Source organism: Rutilus rutilus (genome assembly GCF_951802725.1).
Source record: "Rutilus rutilus genome assembly, chromosome: 5".
NCBI lineage: Eukaryota > Metazoa > Chordata > Actinopteri > Cypriniformes > Leuciscidae > Rutilus > Rutilus rutilus.
Genome location: NC_140213.1, coordinates 4,322,511 through 4,339,710, shown reverse-complemented (window position 1 = coordinate 4,339,710; position 17,200 = coordinate 4,322,511). Strand labels below are relative to the sequence as shown.

General features: G+C 36.3%; 1 protein-coding gene across 1 annotated transcript; it reads left to right on the top strand.

Annotated features, from left to right (window-relative positions):
- The first annotated feature begins 8,750 nt into the window (after positions 1-8,750).
- rbm7 (RNA binding motif protein 7) lies at positions 8,751-13,814 on the top strand. Its single transcript, XM_084409287.1, has 5 exons — positions 8,751-9,137; positions 9,948-10,110; positions 10,880-10,967; positions 12,563-12,656; positions 12,773-13,814. The coding sequence occupies exons 1-5, from the start codon at positions 9,045-9,047 to the stop codon at positions 13,130-13,132; spliced, it is 798 nt and encodes a 265-aa protein (XP_084265413.1). The 5' UTR covers positions 8,751-9,044; the 3' UTR covers positions 13,133-13,814.
- Positions 13,815-17,200: the final 3,386 nt, after the last annotated feature.

The window sequence follows — 17,200 nt, the reverse complement described above, 5'->3', positions numbered from 1 at the left end:
TTGTGGTTTTAAACTACTCTTTATTGTCAGAACATATCATGACAAACAGGTGAACACTTCTTCACAAATCTGAGGTAAAACATTCAAACATTTTTTGTCAACACCATCAGTATTTCCGTCAACACCGTCAGTTTTTCGTCAACACCGTCAGATCTTCGTCAACAGCGTTGGATGTATGAATGTTTTTGTTATTTTTGGGGGAAAAAATATATTCTTCCTTCAGTTTATGTTGTTTTTATAATAAAGGACCATCTGATCTACATCCTCTTATGTTTTATTTATTTAAGGGATTTGTTTTTACAATATTGAAATTAAAATCAAAGTTTGAAAATGCAAATATTTAGAAATCTGAGTTTTCAGACATCACAACTTAAGTTTATATATTGTAATTTTTTTTACATATTAGAGTAACTAAACACTATTACAATATACTTCAGAACTTTAGATTCTTGTTGGATTTGAAGAATTAAAATTGTATACTTTTTAGTGTGTCTGACGGAGCTGACACAAATCCAGTTCTGAAGGGAAACCTGTTTATTTGTTAAAAAATGTGTTTTTATTTAGAACCTGTTCCTTTACATGGTTAAATAGCTAAGACCTTTCTCTGCAGAAACATATAACTCTAATTGATATAGTGTGTAATTGATAAAAATTAAACGTGTTTTGTCCCGACTCTCAAGAATCAGTGAGCTATTATATATATATATATATATATATATATATACAGAATTGATGTCCTTCCTGACCTGTAAGGCCCTGAAGATTACGACATTAACGACATTAGATATTTTTGTCTCAGGCACTTATTGATTCCCAATTGTTATTCCCAGGGCTGTTTTGTTGCTTGTGTGTGTGTGTGTGTGTGTGTGTGTGTGTGTGTGTGTGTGTGTGTGTGTGTGCGCTCTCTCTCTCTCTCTCTCTCTCCTATCCCGTTCCTCACAGATCACTCCACCCTAATTTCCAGTGTGCACAGGGATTGGTGACAAGGAGTGCAGGGACATTTGAGCAGAGAGAGAAGCCAACTGATAGACAGTTGTTGGGAGTTAAAGGGTCGTAACATCCAGGATGACTTCGGTCTAAATGTATGCAGATCAGCTCCAGTCCCACTCTGGACAAACAACTGAATTTAATCCGTAGTGACGACTTGGGTCAGAATCATGGCAATTCCTACAAATTAAACTCACTGTGGTGTCAAATTGCTCTTTTGGGTGAATTGTGTCTAATTTCACCCTCAACTGCACAGTCATGGTTACTCAGATTATGCTAACTAAAGATCAACGCTTTGTTTCCTCAACTTCTTGGAAGAAACATGAAGTGTATAGCTATAATCTGATTCCTTCACTGAATCCACTCGACCTCAGTCACTCTCTGGTGCTGCGGGAGAGCGTTCACATATAAATGGGAGGTTTGACAGGAGTCATTATCTCCTTTGAAGCATCTGAAGCGTAAAATGCAGCAGACGCTGGAGATTGGAGACGAGATAGCACTGATCTTAATGTCCCTCTGTTAATTAGTGCTATAGGCGCATGGCTAATACAACCCGACTCTTATTTCACAAAGCATCTTGATTCTAGCTCCTCTGGCTAAAGCTATCGTCTCACCAGGAGATTGAGGACGACTGCAGAGAGAGAGTCTCTCCTGTGGGTGAATTAGGGCTAATGCAGTGAGTTTGTAACTCTTTGATTCATGATACGAGTGTCCTTAAGTCTCTCCTAGCAACACCAAAATGATTCAGCCTTACTGAAATAATTAAACACCTTCTGAGACAGACAGTTTGATTATACCAGTGGAAACCATTCTGCAGTCTATTTGTGTGTGTGTGTGTGTGTGTGTGTATTTTGTTGCCAGCTAGCATAGTGTGAGTGATGCAACTGTTAGCAGAGTGGCTGGTATGACAGTAATTGTGCCTCCATTCAGAATGGAAATGTAATAATGCTGCAGTGAAAACAAGTGTTTAATCCAACAGGGGGAATCTACAGTGTGTGGGAAGCTTCACACAAAACAATGACTTTGTGTGATACACTCTTCTTTATTTCCATCAATGGTTCCATGACCTCTAACATCCAGGAAACTTTCAATTCCACAAAAGGTTCTTTGTAGTGAACAAAAAAGAGGTTATTTAGATTGTTTAAATGTTCTTTACACTATGAAAAAAATGGTTATTTTTTAAGACCTGCTCACTGAAAAGGTCTTTGTGGAACCAAAAAATGGTTGGCATTGCTGTTAAAACAGTACCTCAAATCAAAGGATAAACTGGAGCTACTGTACAGGGATCAGGGGTGAGTTTCCCGAAATAGCAGACCTCTAGAGGTCCTCAACTCTGCTCTTGGTGACCCACTGTCCTGCAAAGTTAATTCCCAACCTACTTCAGAACACCTGCATGTTTTTATTTTTATTTTAATTTTTAACAAAGCCATTTGAAGGCAAGCCTGCAACCTTAGCCGGAAAAAGTGTAACGCAGAAAGGAGACAAGAGGGCGTTTTTTTTGTTCTTTTTTTTTTTTTGTATGGATGTCAATGGAGAGGAGTCTTCACTCCACTGATTAAAACCATTTTTGTGAGGAAATAGCTTATCATTTAATGAATCATCAGCCCATCGGCTAATCTTCAACATGTTTGCTCTTAAACGTGTTTTGGATCGATCTATTCTTAGAGCTTACACCGGAAAAAATGCTGTTTTGCAAGAGAAGTCACAGACAATTACACGACATGCAGGTATGATTAGTTTACGGCGCTTCTTGTTCATTTCTATAGTATCTGCAAACAGTGACTGACTCCAGCTCAACGCTGAACAAAATTCAATGACATCAAGGCTGTAATGTGATTTCTTTAGTAGAAGAGCATTGGACCCTCGTCTCTCCCAATAATAAGACCATCTCTGTTTTCAGGCAATCCTGAAGAGGTCGATTGACTCCTTCGGGTGTGTTTGATTAGGGTTGGAGAACAATGGATCCCCAGGAGCAGGGATGAAGACCTCTGACCTATAAGTCAAGCTCCAAAATTACAAAAACAACAACAACAACAACAAACAAAAAAACATTAAAGTATCATACAAGTCGTACATATGACTTGTGCACTTTGTTCCAAGTCATCTGAAGTCATGTGATGGCTTTTTGTGGCAAACAGACTGAAATTTAGATTTTTTATTAACCAGGTTTGTAGAAAATTCTGAATTAGCTTGCTTTCAATTCACAAGTGTGAATTTGAAATGAATTGGCCACATGACCCATAGCAAGTTGAATTCGAATGCCAGGAAGAGGAATACTGAACTGTATCTCTACTCTATCTATGTAACTCTGTCTGTCTGTCTGTCTGTCTGTCTGTCTATCTATCTATCTATCTATCTATCTATCTATCTATCTATCTATCTATCTATCTATCTATCTATCTATCTATCTATCTATCTATCTATCTATCTATCTGTCTGTCTGTCTGTCTATCTATGTAACTCTATCTATCTATCTATCTATCTATCTATCTATCTATCTATCTATCTATCTATCTATCTATCTATCTATCTATCTATCTATCTATCTATCTATCTATCTATTCAATTCAACTTGCTTTATTGGCATGAACAAAGAAACATGTTGTTGCCAAAGCAGTTTACAGAAAATACATTACAATACATATCACATATTAAAAATACAAATAGAAATACATATAGTAGGTGTCACATATATTGTATACAGTGTCATAAACATACAAAATACTACATTTCTTTTACAATATAATGACTGTACAATCCTAAACCAGTGTAATGTTGTGATCTTATAGTGGGGAGTCCCTCAGGCTGTGGCAGGCAGAAACAATGTATCTATCAATACATAATTGTGTATCTATCTATTATCTATCAATGCATCTACAATGTATGTATCTATCTATCTATCTATCTATCTATCTATCTATCTATCTATCTATCTATCTATCTGTCTGTCTGTCTGTCTGTCTGTCTGTCTGTCTGTCTGTCTGTCTGTCTGTCTGTCTGTCTATGTAACTCTGTCTATCTATCTATCTATCTATCTATCTATCTATCTATCTATCTATCTATCTATCTATCTATCTATCTATCTATCTGTCTATCTGTCTGTCTGTCTGTCTGTCTATCTATGTAACTCTGTCTATCTATGTAACTGTCTGTCTGTCTATGTAATGTCTGTCTGTCTATCTATCTATGTAACTCTGTCTGTCTGTCTGTCTATCTATCTATCTGTCTATCTGTCTATCTATGTAACTGTCTGTCTGTCTATCTATCTATCTATCTATCTATGTAACTCTGTCTGTCTGTCTGTCTATCTATCTATCTATCTGTCTGTCTGTCTGTCTGTCTATCTATGTAACTCTGTCTGTATGTCTATCTGTCTATCTATGTAACTGTCTGTCTGTCTATGTAATGTCTGTCTATCTATCTATCTATGTAACTATGTCTGTCTGTCTGTCTATCTATCTATCTGTCTATGTAACTATGTCTGTCTGTCTATCTATCTATGTAACTCTGTCTGTCTATCTATCTATCTATCTGTCTGTCTGTCTATGTAACTATATCTGTCTATCTATCTATCTATCTATCTATCTATGTAACTCTATCTATCTATCTATCTATCTATCTATCTATCTATCTATCTAACTCTTGTTTGTCTGTCTGTCTGTCTGTCTGTCTGTCTGTCTATCTATCTATCTATCTATCTGTCTGTCTGTCTGTCTGTCTGTCTGTCTGTCTGTCTGTCTGTCTATGTAACTCTGTCTGTATGTCTATCTGTCTATCTATGTAACTGTCTGTCTGTCTATGTAATGTCTGTCTATCTATCTATCTATCTATGTAACTCTGTCTGTCTGTCTATCTATCTATGTAACTCTGTCTGTCTATCTATCTATCTGTCTATCTATCTGTCTGTCTGTCTATGTAACTATGTCTGCCTATCTATCTATCTGTCTATCTATCTGTCTGTCTGTCTATGTAACTATGTCTGTCTATCTATCTATCTATCTATCTATCTATCTATCTATCTATCTATCTATCTATCTATCTATCTATCTGTCTGTCTATCTATATATGTAACTCTGTCTATCTGTCTATCTATGTAACTGTCTGTCTATCTATCTATCAATCTATGTAACTCTGTCTGTATGTCTATCTGTCTATCTATGTAACTGTCTGTCTATGTAATGTCTGTCTATCTATCTATCTATCTATGTAACTCTGTCTGTCTATCTATCTATCTATGTAACTCTGTCTGTCTATCTATCTATCTATCTATCTATCTATCTATCTATCTATCTATCTATCTATCTGTCTGTCTGTCTGTCTGTCTATGTAACTATGTCTGTCTATCTATCTATGTAACTCTATCTATCTATCTATCTATCTATCTATCGATCTATCTATCTATCTATCTATCTATCTATCTATCTATCTATATATCTATCTATCTATCTATCTATCTATCTATCTAAAATTCAAATTCAAAACTGTGTCCTAAAGCAGTGAAAAGTCTGAGGAAATCAGTTAAAGGAGAGTCTATACGTCTGCTTGGGTTATGATACAACGCCTTCCGAGATTTCTCACAAAAGCAGAAAACTCGGGAAAACACAGTCAAATTTAATAACTAGAATTCTTCCAATCATTCTCTAGGACATAGTCATTTGCCTTTGGCCCTCTATATGACGCGCACACTGCAAACAGGACATGACATCAGTGTTTCGCTCTGCGCACTGATAGGACATGTATTCCCACTTATCTTCAGGACATTTCATCGCAGTCTGGCAGCCATTTCACAGCTACGACAGGCCCGACATCTGCTCCAGTCGAGACCTCCTATCACGCATCTGCATAGTTTATGTCATGAGCCACATTCCGCCTATCACTCTGCTTTTAATATCATGTGCATGCCTATCCATGCACTCTGCAGATCCATCAATAATTACAGGCATTCACTTACAATGCAGCACAGGGCAGATGCATTCCCTCGCCGTTGCATTAAGCAAGATTGATCATAGTGCGTCCCGTGACACCTCAGGGGCATTTTAAAAGCAATCTCTCCCAAGCGGAGGGGGCAGAGATGGTTCGAGTTGGTTCGTCTCCCATGAAGACATTGCGCGCCATTCTCAGCCATTCAGCCGGGCTGAAAGCGCCAGCGGCCGGTTAAGGTTTCATCCCGCAAATATTCATGTGCATTTAATGATGCTACATCACTTCATTCCACATGAATTATGAATACGATGAGTCAAAAAGAAAATTGCTGGGGAGGCGGAGGGAAACTGGGACAGAGGTTGAAGCCACCAGCGAATAATCGTGGCGATACTGGTGCTTTCCCCAAGGTTAGAGAAGAGGCTGAATGCGTAGCTGATGGCCTAGATCTGGGAATCTCCACAGCCACGCTTTGGGGTTTTTTCACGGCCGTCCCAACCTCGCTCAAAGCGATAAACCCCCACGTCACGTTCCTCTGTGACGCTAAAATAATGCTGGCTGGTAAAAACGCTCTAATATGATAGAGACATGGATGCCAGAGTGCATGTCTTAATCATGTTAAGTGTAACAGTTGACATTTCAGTCTGCCTAGAGCTGCCTTGGACACATTTTAATCAGAAATTCAATACGCTTAAGTGCCCCCTTAATATAAACAAACTAGAACTATTCTGCGCTCGTACGCTTTAACATTTCAGTGACTGACAAATAAGACTGTTCTCAGTAAATAAAGAGAAAAATCTTTAGGAATGAATTTAAAGCTGTCAATCGATTAAAGATATTAACTAATTAATCACACCTAACATTAAAGTTTTTAATATATTTGTATATTGTAATACTTTCACATTTAATCTCCAAATTGATGTAGAAACAAGTGAACTTTAAACAATCTTCACATAAAACTACTGTAATAATTGTCACATTACCTGTGCCTTCAATATATCAGGGCTCAATTTTTATCTATTGGCCCAGTCAGACGGGTTCAAATTTTTATTTGCTGTCAAAATGCACAGAAAGTTATTGGTTTCGTTGTTTTTGACCCATGTAACCTTGCAAACAGTGCTTTGAAAGTTTTTCATGTATAAAGACCCTTTTTTTTTCTTTCTTTTTTTTGCCCAACCTTTTTTTACACCGTTCTTCTTTCCACACTTGCACTCTTGATCCCACTACAACTATCAGCTTTCCATCAGGATATCTATTTTACTAAGGCTAAAACAAGGTAGGCTACATTGATTTTATAAATGACTGAAAACAAAAGCATGATGCTACTTTGCACCACGCAGAAATGTTGCAACAAGAAAGGTCGTGACCATAGACTCAAAAAAAAAAAAATTGACGCATCAATTAAATATTCTGGAATTTACTCTACCTTGCAATTGGTTAACACGGTCACTTGTTAGAGTAAAATGACACGCATTTAATTTTATTACACGAGGTCGTGACTAAGGCAGAAGAAACCCATCCCTCATCTGCGACGTCGAGCAGTCTCTGTAGAGCAACACTAGTTCGCCTCAGGAAAAGTCGGAGAACTACAGAGGGCATCTTTCTATTGTTGTATCGCTCCTTTTCTCTTCTCTCACTCTGTCTTTTACTGACTGAGATTTGTACAACATACACACTGGCTCAACAGAGATTCAACAGAGTTAGCTATATTTTTAGGAGTTTGTCGTCTCTGTTGAACGTCAGTGCAGTTCTGAAGGCGAACATTGCCATCTACTGTTGGATAACGGAACTACACCTAAAGTTGAAGTGTGTGTGTGTGTGTGTGTGTGTGTGTGTGTGTGTGTGTGTGTGTGTGTGTGTGTGTGTGTGTGTGTGTGTGTGAGAGAGAGAGAGAGAGAGAGAGAGAGAGAGAGAGAACCAACAAAACTTGGTTAAGCAATGGCAGTGTTTGAAACAAAATAAAAAGATTTATACTACACCTATAATTGTATTGCTGCAGATTTTGAGTGAAAAGGTGCAAATATGTGATTGTCCCCCGCTTAAACATTTCCATGGATCTCAGATCAAACTGATCTTTAAGTAAGCCTAGAGCCTATCCTTCAAATATGAAATAATAACACCAAAAACAACAGCATCAAAACTATCCATCTCTAGTTGAGTCATTGAGTCTTGAAAACAGAGCATTTTGTTAGTTACATTATTTCAAGCAAAAAATTAAAACATTTAAACGTTTTTTTTTCCTGCACGGTCTTCATTTTGAACCATATCTGGGCCAAAGAGTGACTCATTTGTGAATATCACATAACCCGTTGTTAGAAAATTATTAACATCTCACTCCATCACTGTGTCACTTCTTTTCCAGTTTAAGTTTAATTGAGGAATTCCAGCTTGTTATATGTTATATGGAGCTCACCTACGTTTTATTCTTCAGGGACCGTTTTTGAACTGCCAAGCATGAAATCTGTAGGCCTACCTCATTTCAGTTTAATTCAAGACTGATCAGTGTGACCTGAACACATCACTGAATTTTATGTCAATACTTAGTAGTATTTATATACTTTATAAATAGGCTACTTTATCTCAAAGTAGTTTTTAAATAAGGTTGAAGACTAAAACACCTAACACATGCTGTTCTTAATTTGTGACTGAGCCAACTGCAGTGTCAACAAGTGCAGCCTTCTGTGTTCTTGACGAAATAAATAATTATATTTTAATTAATCTAATTTAAGCACATAGATCTAAGAGCACCAGGCTGTATATATATATATATATATATATATATATATATATATATATATATATGTATATGTATATATATATATATATAGAGAGAGAGAGAGAGAGAGAGAGAGAGAGAGAGAGAGAGAGAGAGAGAGAGAGAGAGAGAGAGAGAGAGAGAGAGAGAGAGAGATTTTTGCTTTATCTCACGGTGAGTTAGATTCTCTAAAAAAAGTGCACAATAATAGCGCCTCCCTGTGGTTGGAAGTGCTGGAACTGTGTGTCGTGAAGCGGCTGTTCATCACGACAGTTATTGCTCACACACGGCAAAAGCGTTTTAAAATACAGATGGGTTGATGATAAATTCAAGCTAACCGAGTTAACGCAATCAACCGGGTGGATTATCAATATTTTACAAAATGGGAATCGCCGATGAGGCTGACCGGACTCTGTTTGTCGGGAATTTGGACCCTCAAGTAACAGAAGAAGTTATATTCGAGCTGTTTTTACAGGTAAGTGCTTTAGCGTCATTGATTAGCTTGCTAATGCTAACGATAGGCTGTTTGTTGTTGCTCGAGTTGCAAAATAATTAGACGCGTGTTTGACAGATAAGTATCATCTTATGTGAAGTGCCATCACCGTGTCTCTGTTGTTTGACTTTTTTCTGATGTTTTATTTTATTAGTTAACCTGTAGCTGCTAAGAGTATAATATGTATTGTTGCGCTGTTGATATTGTGTTATCGTAGTTGTCTTTGCAAACACTCATTTACATTGTCTTTAGTGTGATTGATCTGTCGTTCATTAAGGCAATACACCACAGGTGAATAGAGTAAACATTTCAACGAATAGTTATCACCATACCTAGATGATTAATCACAGTAACGTTACATTAAGACAATTTTGTATTGCAGAATTTCTGTAATGTTTAAATATTCTATCATTATTTATGCATGCATTTCAACATTGGATGAAGCTAAGTTTAAAATCCTTGTTTCATTTTGTTGAATATAAATCAGGCAAATGATATATGATTAAACCTTCACAATATATATCGTTTGGTGTATGCAAGTGTTGCTGAAGTGTAGATTACTGCTTCTGTGCATGAGAACATTTTTAATATATGTATTATTGTAATTAAAATATACTGACTCAAATAAATAGTGTAATAAAATAAACATCTAAATGTGTATTTTGGATCGTTTTCTTTCCGTTGAAGAAGCAGAATAGGGCCAAAATCTCAAAAATAACCAGTGCATGAAGTGTTTTGCCAGTAGTGCTTCCTTAAGTAACATCAGAACTCTCCTGTATTTCTTTCCAATAGGCTGGGCCGTTAATCAAAGTCAAAATCCCCAAAGACAATGATGGAAAATCAAAACAGTTTGCATTTGTGAACTTCAAACATGAGGTGTCTGTGCCCTACGCCTTGAACTTGCTCAATGGAATCCGTCTGTATGGACGTCAGCTCAACATACAGTTCAGATCCGGTAGGACTTTCCATATTTTACTGCTTTATTTGGTGTTCATTAGAAGTTCGTCATCCATCATTCCAGCATAGCAACTCACCAATCATTTCATGAGTTAGAACAATTTTTTACAATCGTCTTTAAGAACATGATGTTAAAAAAACAGTAGTAATTAAGGTTGCGCCTCCATTTTAAACACATTTAAAATGAACATTGAAGCCATTTATTTTAATGGTAGTTTTTGGTCATTTTGTGAGTGTAAATAATATTATAAATTGCTCTTTCTCTGAAATGTTCTGCAATTTAGAAACAATGCATATCTGATGTTAAACCATTATTGAATCTGCATTTACATTAAATGGAAAATGGCAAACTATATGAGGTGAATCCGGTACTAAATCAAGGAGATAATTGTTATTTTGAAAATGGATATATGAACAGGTTGTATAATTATGATATGTTGAATTGGTCACTCAAGACTCACGCTTTCATATTTATTGAAAGAGGAAGAGAAACCGGTTTGTTTTTTTAAGACGAAATTGTTAGGCTAAATTGTAAACAATGTATTGAAATGGCATTGTAATCATAAAAAAAAAAAAAACGCAAATAAAAACGGTTGATTTTGCCATGAATAGCCATAGCTGCATGTTAAATCATAAATAAATGAAACGATGCTTCACATTACAGAAATGAAATGGGCTGTGAAAGGGTTGTCATATTTACTTCACACATTAATTAGAAAAAGCAGTGACTGATTAATCATCATCTGAATCTGTTGTGCTCCTAACAGGCAGCAGTCACATTAATCAGGAAGGCAAAAGTCCGGCAAACTCTCAAAACCCCAGTCCGGCGAATACTCCAGGTCACCGTGGTGGAAGGTAATCTTTGTTGTGAATGTAGTTATTCAGTGCTTATGGTTGCACCTGGTCAGAACATCTGTTTGACGTGATCCCGTCACGAGATGTCAGCAGAGACAGATTTACGTACACGCGTCTCTTGTGACCATTTGTGATTGGATTTCATCAAGTGGCATCAAGTTTCATCAGAGACATATAATATGCTGATTTGATGCTCTAGAAACATTTCTGATTATTATCAATGTTGAAAACGGGTGTGATGCCTGATATTTTTGTTAGAATAAAATGACAGTAGTAGAATAGCTACAACAAATTAAATTCTGCCAAATTTTAAATGTATCAATTTATTATCTCTTTTTTATTTTAATGTAGCAATGACATCTTGATCATTTATTCAGATGTAAAGAACATTAGATTATTCATTTAACGACATTAATGGTCATATGAGAATTTACTTTCAGCTAATTTGACATCATCTGCGGCTCTTATAGGCTGCGTTTACTCTCGATGCTCAGTTCTGATTTGTCGACTAAACACTCAAAGGGGACCCGGAAAAGCTTAGGCTGAAAAGAAAGTAAAAACGGCACAATTTGCAATTGGACGCAGACAAAATAATACAAGCTTTTCTTTTGAGCACCATCTTTAAAGGTCAACAAAACATTGGGTTGAGCCTTCGTCTTCCCTTGCGCCACAGAAAAGAGTCATGTGATCGCGGTTGTTGTCCACCTGAGTTGACGTCATTCGCCACTGTCGCTTTTTCAATGTACTACTCTCATTAACAGGGGAAAATTTGCTTACGTGGCAGACGCAAATCCACGCATCCGATTAATATACACGACTTATTTCCACATATGGATGAGGCCAGAAACCGATTTGAGAGTTTAAGAATCCATGTGCTTTTTTCGTGCCGTAATTAGTGTACTTGGACCATGTACTGTAAATGCGGCCCTAGACAAAATTAGTGCTGATTGAGTGTTGATTTGGTGAACAAGAAAGGGGTGGACACAAACATCCAATATTGCAGTGTACTTTACAGTATTGTGGCAAGTTTTATAGTTTTGTAATGTTTACTATTTGAATCAACCCAATAAATTCAATAAAGATTTTACCCTTTGGACATATAGCACAAGTTGGCTGTGATCCTAAAGCTGGGCTCAGTCTACAATGTGGCAGCAACACGACGGCCTTTATAATGTCTCCTCATATAATGTCTACAGCAGCTTTCCACAACACAGTATCATTCCCGTGAGATGACATGCTAAATCTGGCATTATAATCTTAGGAATATCTTGTAGTGTGTGATGCGCCACGGTTTTCAAATCTTGTAGTGTGTGCAGGTTTGAGATTTGAAAGAAGAGAATCTGTGAAGATTTCACGATCGGTTAAGATTAAAAACTCCTGTAGTCTGAGCCCGGCTTAACTTTAAGAAATGTATTCACAAGTGATTTAAGAACTTAAGTTTTGTCTTAAGAACAATGATAAGAAAACTTTTTTTTGGGGGTGGGATGCAAATTATCCTTTTATTTTTCCTTAACTTATAACATAAGAAAGTGTCAGTTAAGAAGGATTGTTTGGTGAATGTGTGTTTTTGAGCTTGTGTCGTGTTGTTCTGGCAGAACCCCAGAGCAGATGAGCTCTCCGTCCTACTCTCCTCCACAGAACATCCAGAGGTCTTTCAGCTCACCGGACAGTCTGCAGAGACAGGCAATGGTGAGAACACCTCCACATTCAAACTTCTGTTCATGCAGCAGTAAAATGTACATGAATGAACATATGTAAATGTAGCATTTAAAGTTGTCATTCTCACTTTTTTTTTTTTTTAATAGATGAACAACATGTGGCAGGTCCAGATGCAGCAACAGTTGCAGCAGTTTAACGGGGCCTTCCAGCAGAACATGCAGCAGCTCCGGGGCTCTGGAGACGGTAACCCATGGCAACCGGACTGGTCTGGCCAGCGAGGTCATCGCCACTCTCCCCAGGACAATAACAACCATCACGGCAGAGACCAACGCCACGCAAACAGCGGGAACAACTACGACCGCCATCGGCGGGACAGCCAGCGGGGAGACTTGCATCACCAGGACGAGCGCAGTGGAGGAAACCGAAATCACACCCCTGAGAGGCGCAGAGACTCACGGGACGGCTCACGGGACGGCTCACGAGACGGCCGGTGGAAGCGCTTTTAAAAATCTACTTTAGTTGCATTTTTACTTCTCCTGAAAACCTGTTTTTATTATCTTTTGTTGTCCTCATAGATTTTTAAATCTATTTAGGTGGATTACATATTACCTGTTTAAAAAAAAAAAGTTAGCAGTACAACTGTAAGGGGGGGGGGGCAACAAATTTGACACAGCAAGGTTGAGGCGTTTTGACCAGAATCTCTTTGTTGAGAAACAAGAAGAAAAAAAAAGACTACGGTCATTTAGTGTGACGGCCTGTTTTTAAAAAAATATGTTTTGATCTCAGGGGGACGCCTATGTTTATATATCTATTTTTATTTTTAAGAATGTCCTTTTTGAGAAATTTCTGTAACATCAAAGTGCATAGAATCAGATTTGCTATGGTGGATTTTTGTTTTTATAGACATTTGTAATTTCTCAGGATTTCACAGAAAGCATCTGAAAACTAGTTTTTCTATTCTTTGTTTGATTAACAATGTTTAATGTTTTTTAAAAAGCAGATTGTTTTACTTTCTACGTTCCTCTTTTGGGATGAGAATGGGATTATATTGACTCTTAATTAATCAAGACGCTCTTTGAAAACTTGGAACAGTAACTAGTTTTAATACTTTTGTAAATACACCATTTTTATTGTCAAGTGCAACATTTGGTTATTTGTTCGTTTTCATAAAAGTCACTGTTTCACTGATCTTTTTCCATTGTGTATTTAATTTATTGCACTCCCTTACATTGCTTTACGTCCATATTAAGACCATGTTGATTGGTTTCTATAATTCAGCTAGTATTTGTTAACTGATTATTACAAATGTCAAATGGCTCTTACAGTGAATTTAGTAGTCTGCGCCAGTAGGTGGTGCCATACTTCCTTCCAGTTGAAGATATTTAGGCATAATATTTATCATTCCGGCTTCTAATGCATACTTTTAAAATAATGAAAATGTAGGGTGTTACATGTAGGCTAAAAAAGTGGAACAGTTTTTTGGTAGATTTGCAATGGACCAAAAATTGTTCCCATGCCCTAAAAATGTGTATGACGTCAGTTTTAAGTTATTAAACCAAGTTAACTTAAATTTAAGTTTTGCACAAAATAAAGTGTCAAGTTTAAATATAACTTAGATCTACAGGAACATCCCTGCCATGCCATATCAGCTTAAGGAGGACAATTTTTGTTGCAAAGTTTGTATTCGTGTTCTTTATAGAGAGCATTCTCATTCGCTCAGATGTTGGTAGTTTTTGTCATACAATTAACAAATTAATATTTTTTTCCAAGAGTGCTTCTTGATATTTAGAGGGAATAAAAATAATACGTATTTGCCCATTAATGACACGCCTTGCGTTCAAACATTATTTAATCACTCGAGAATAAAAATAAAACCCTTCGCCAAATTACTGTGGGTAACAATTATTAAAACTATAACTTTTATGGAATTTCCTGCAACCAGAGAAGGTTTCAAAATATGTCATTTTCCTTTCTAACTAGCCTAACCTTTTTTCATGCAAAAAAAAAAATAAAAAAAAAAAAATGGCACATTTATGACACGTCTTCCGTTCAAACATTAATTATTGAATCACTCGAGAATAAAAATAAAGTCCTTCGCCAAATTACTGTAAATACTAAATATGGAATTTCCTGCGACCAGGGAAGTTTTCAAAACATGTCATTTTCTCTTTCTAACTATAGCCTAACTACCTTATTTTTTGTGCAAATAAAAAATTGGCAAAGGTATATCCTGGGAAGCTGAACGGGAACATTAATAGTCGTGATGTGATTAGCAGAAGTATTGAGCTGCCGGTGGTCAGTCTTTTAATGTCCGATATAAGGTCTTATAATCTGCCCTTCCGAAAGTGCTTTAGCTGCTAACAGCGGCTCCCGGTGTGTGTGAAGCCGTAGGCTACATCCCCGCAAAGCTCCTCGGTCCAGAAGCGCCATGCATTAATCTGCGGAGGATCGTGTTCTCTCTGTAATGAATCTGCCGGACTGAATAAAGCGCTGGTTAATAGGTTGAGCTGCTCGGCGTCCGCGATCCCGGAGGCTTGAACTGCAGCTTCACACACTGTCTCTCTTCACACTAATATAGGCTAGGAATGGACTCCTGTGTCTCTGTGAGTATTTTTAAGTGAGTATTCTTCATGATCTATAAAGCTTTACATTTTCTAAAAAAAAAAAGAAAAAAAAAAAGTTCATTTTAAGTTGAAATATTCTACCTGTTAAAATTCTAATTTTAATGTAGGCCTATGTATGTGTACAGATCGTGTTATGGAAAAATAGATGGATTATAGATGTCGTTATAAGGCTACCACAACATCAGTGTAATATATATCAACCCAATTATTATTTTTGCTTTGTAAGTTAAATGTTAATTAATTAATATGTTTGTCTAAAAAGTGAAAAATGTAATTACCTTATTGTATCTATCTATCCATCATCCATCCATCCATCCATCCATCCATCCATCCATCCATCCATCCATCCATCAATCCATCCATCCATCTATCTAATATTTCATATCTATCTATCTATCTATCTATCTATCTATCTATCTATCTATCTATCTATCTATCTATCTATCTATCTATCTATCTATCTATCTATCTATCTATCTAATATTTCATATCTATCTATCTATCTATCTATCTAATATTTCATATCTATCTATCTATCTATCTATCTATCTATCTATCTATCTATCTATCTATCTATCTATCTATCTAATATTTCATATCTATCTATCTATCTATCAATCAATCTAATATTTCATATCTGTCTATCTATCTATCAATCTAATATTTCATATCTATCTATCTATCTATCTATCTATCTATCTATCTATCTATCTATCTATCTATCTATCTATCTATCTATCTATCTATCTATCTATCTAATATTTCATATCTATCTATCTATCTATCTAATATTTCATATCTATCTATCTATCTATCAATCTAATATTTCATATCTATCTATCTAGCTATCTATCAATCAATCTAATATTTCATATCTATCTATCTATCTATCTATCTATCAATCTATCTATCTATCTATCTATCTATCTAATATTTCATATCTATCTATCTATCTATCTATCTAATATTTCATATCTATCTATCTATCTATCTATCTATCTATCTATCTATCTATCTATCTATCTATCTATCTATCTATCTATCTATCTATCTATCTATCTATCTATCTATCTATCTATCAGTTCACAGGTGCCGCGTGAGTCCACTTCACTTCCCATTTACTGTCTGTCAGTTTATCTTGATATTCTGTTTTATCCCTCTGTTTTAAAGCCAGCAACAGTTGTTCTCATTTCATCCCTTTGATCGAACAAAAAGAGCTCAAAGCTTTTCCAGTGGAGATCTTTATATTTCCTTTACATAATCCCTCGCTTTGAACACGGCGGCTGTTATCTCGGACTTCTGCGAGTTATATTTACTCTCATACATGGGAAAATGATAATCATTTGGACAGAGACACACAGAAACCCGACACTCACATCAAAGCAGCGCTCCATCTGTAATAAGCATCATAATGTCAAACTAAACTGCTGCTGTCTGGAAAGAGCTGTCTTTCTCACTGTTCTGTAACAAAACCGAGAGAAATATCTGTTCACCTCCATCATTTCACACGGTCTGCACTGTCTCTGACACTGATATGAGCAACACTTCAGGAACACCTGTTGATTCTGCCTCTTCATTCACCAAACACTCTGCAGAGGCAAAGCAGGGGGAATATGACTTCATTTATTTCAAAATATTATTTTTTACAACGATCTTTGCTAAATAAAAGGGAAATGTCACAGCAGGCTATAACGAGCTCATTGTTTCTGCCTAAAATGAATACATGATGTTAGCTAAAACTGTGCGATTTATTATCTTAACTTTAAGTTTCCAAAATATAGACTTTACTTGGACACAGTCACCTCTGATAACAGATCAGATTCTTTGAAATTAGTTATGTGTTGTGAAAAGCGCTATGCAAATAAATGTTAATTTAACTGAAAATGAATAATCTATATAGAGTTATATCGCCAGTTATACGCTACTACGATTTCAATATAGAGATTCACG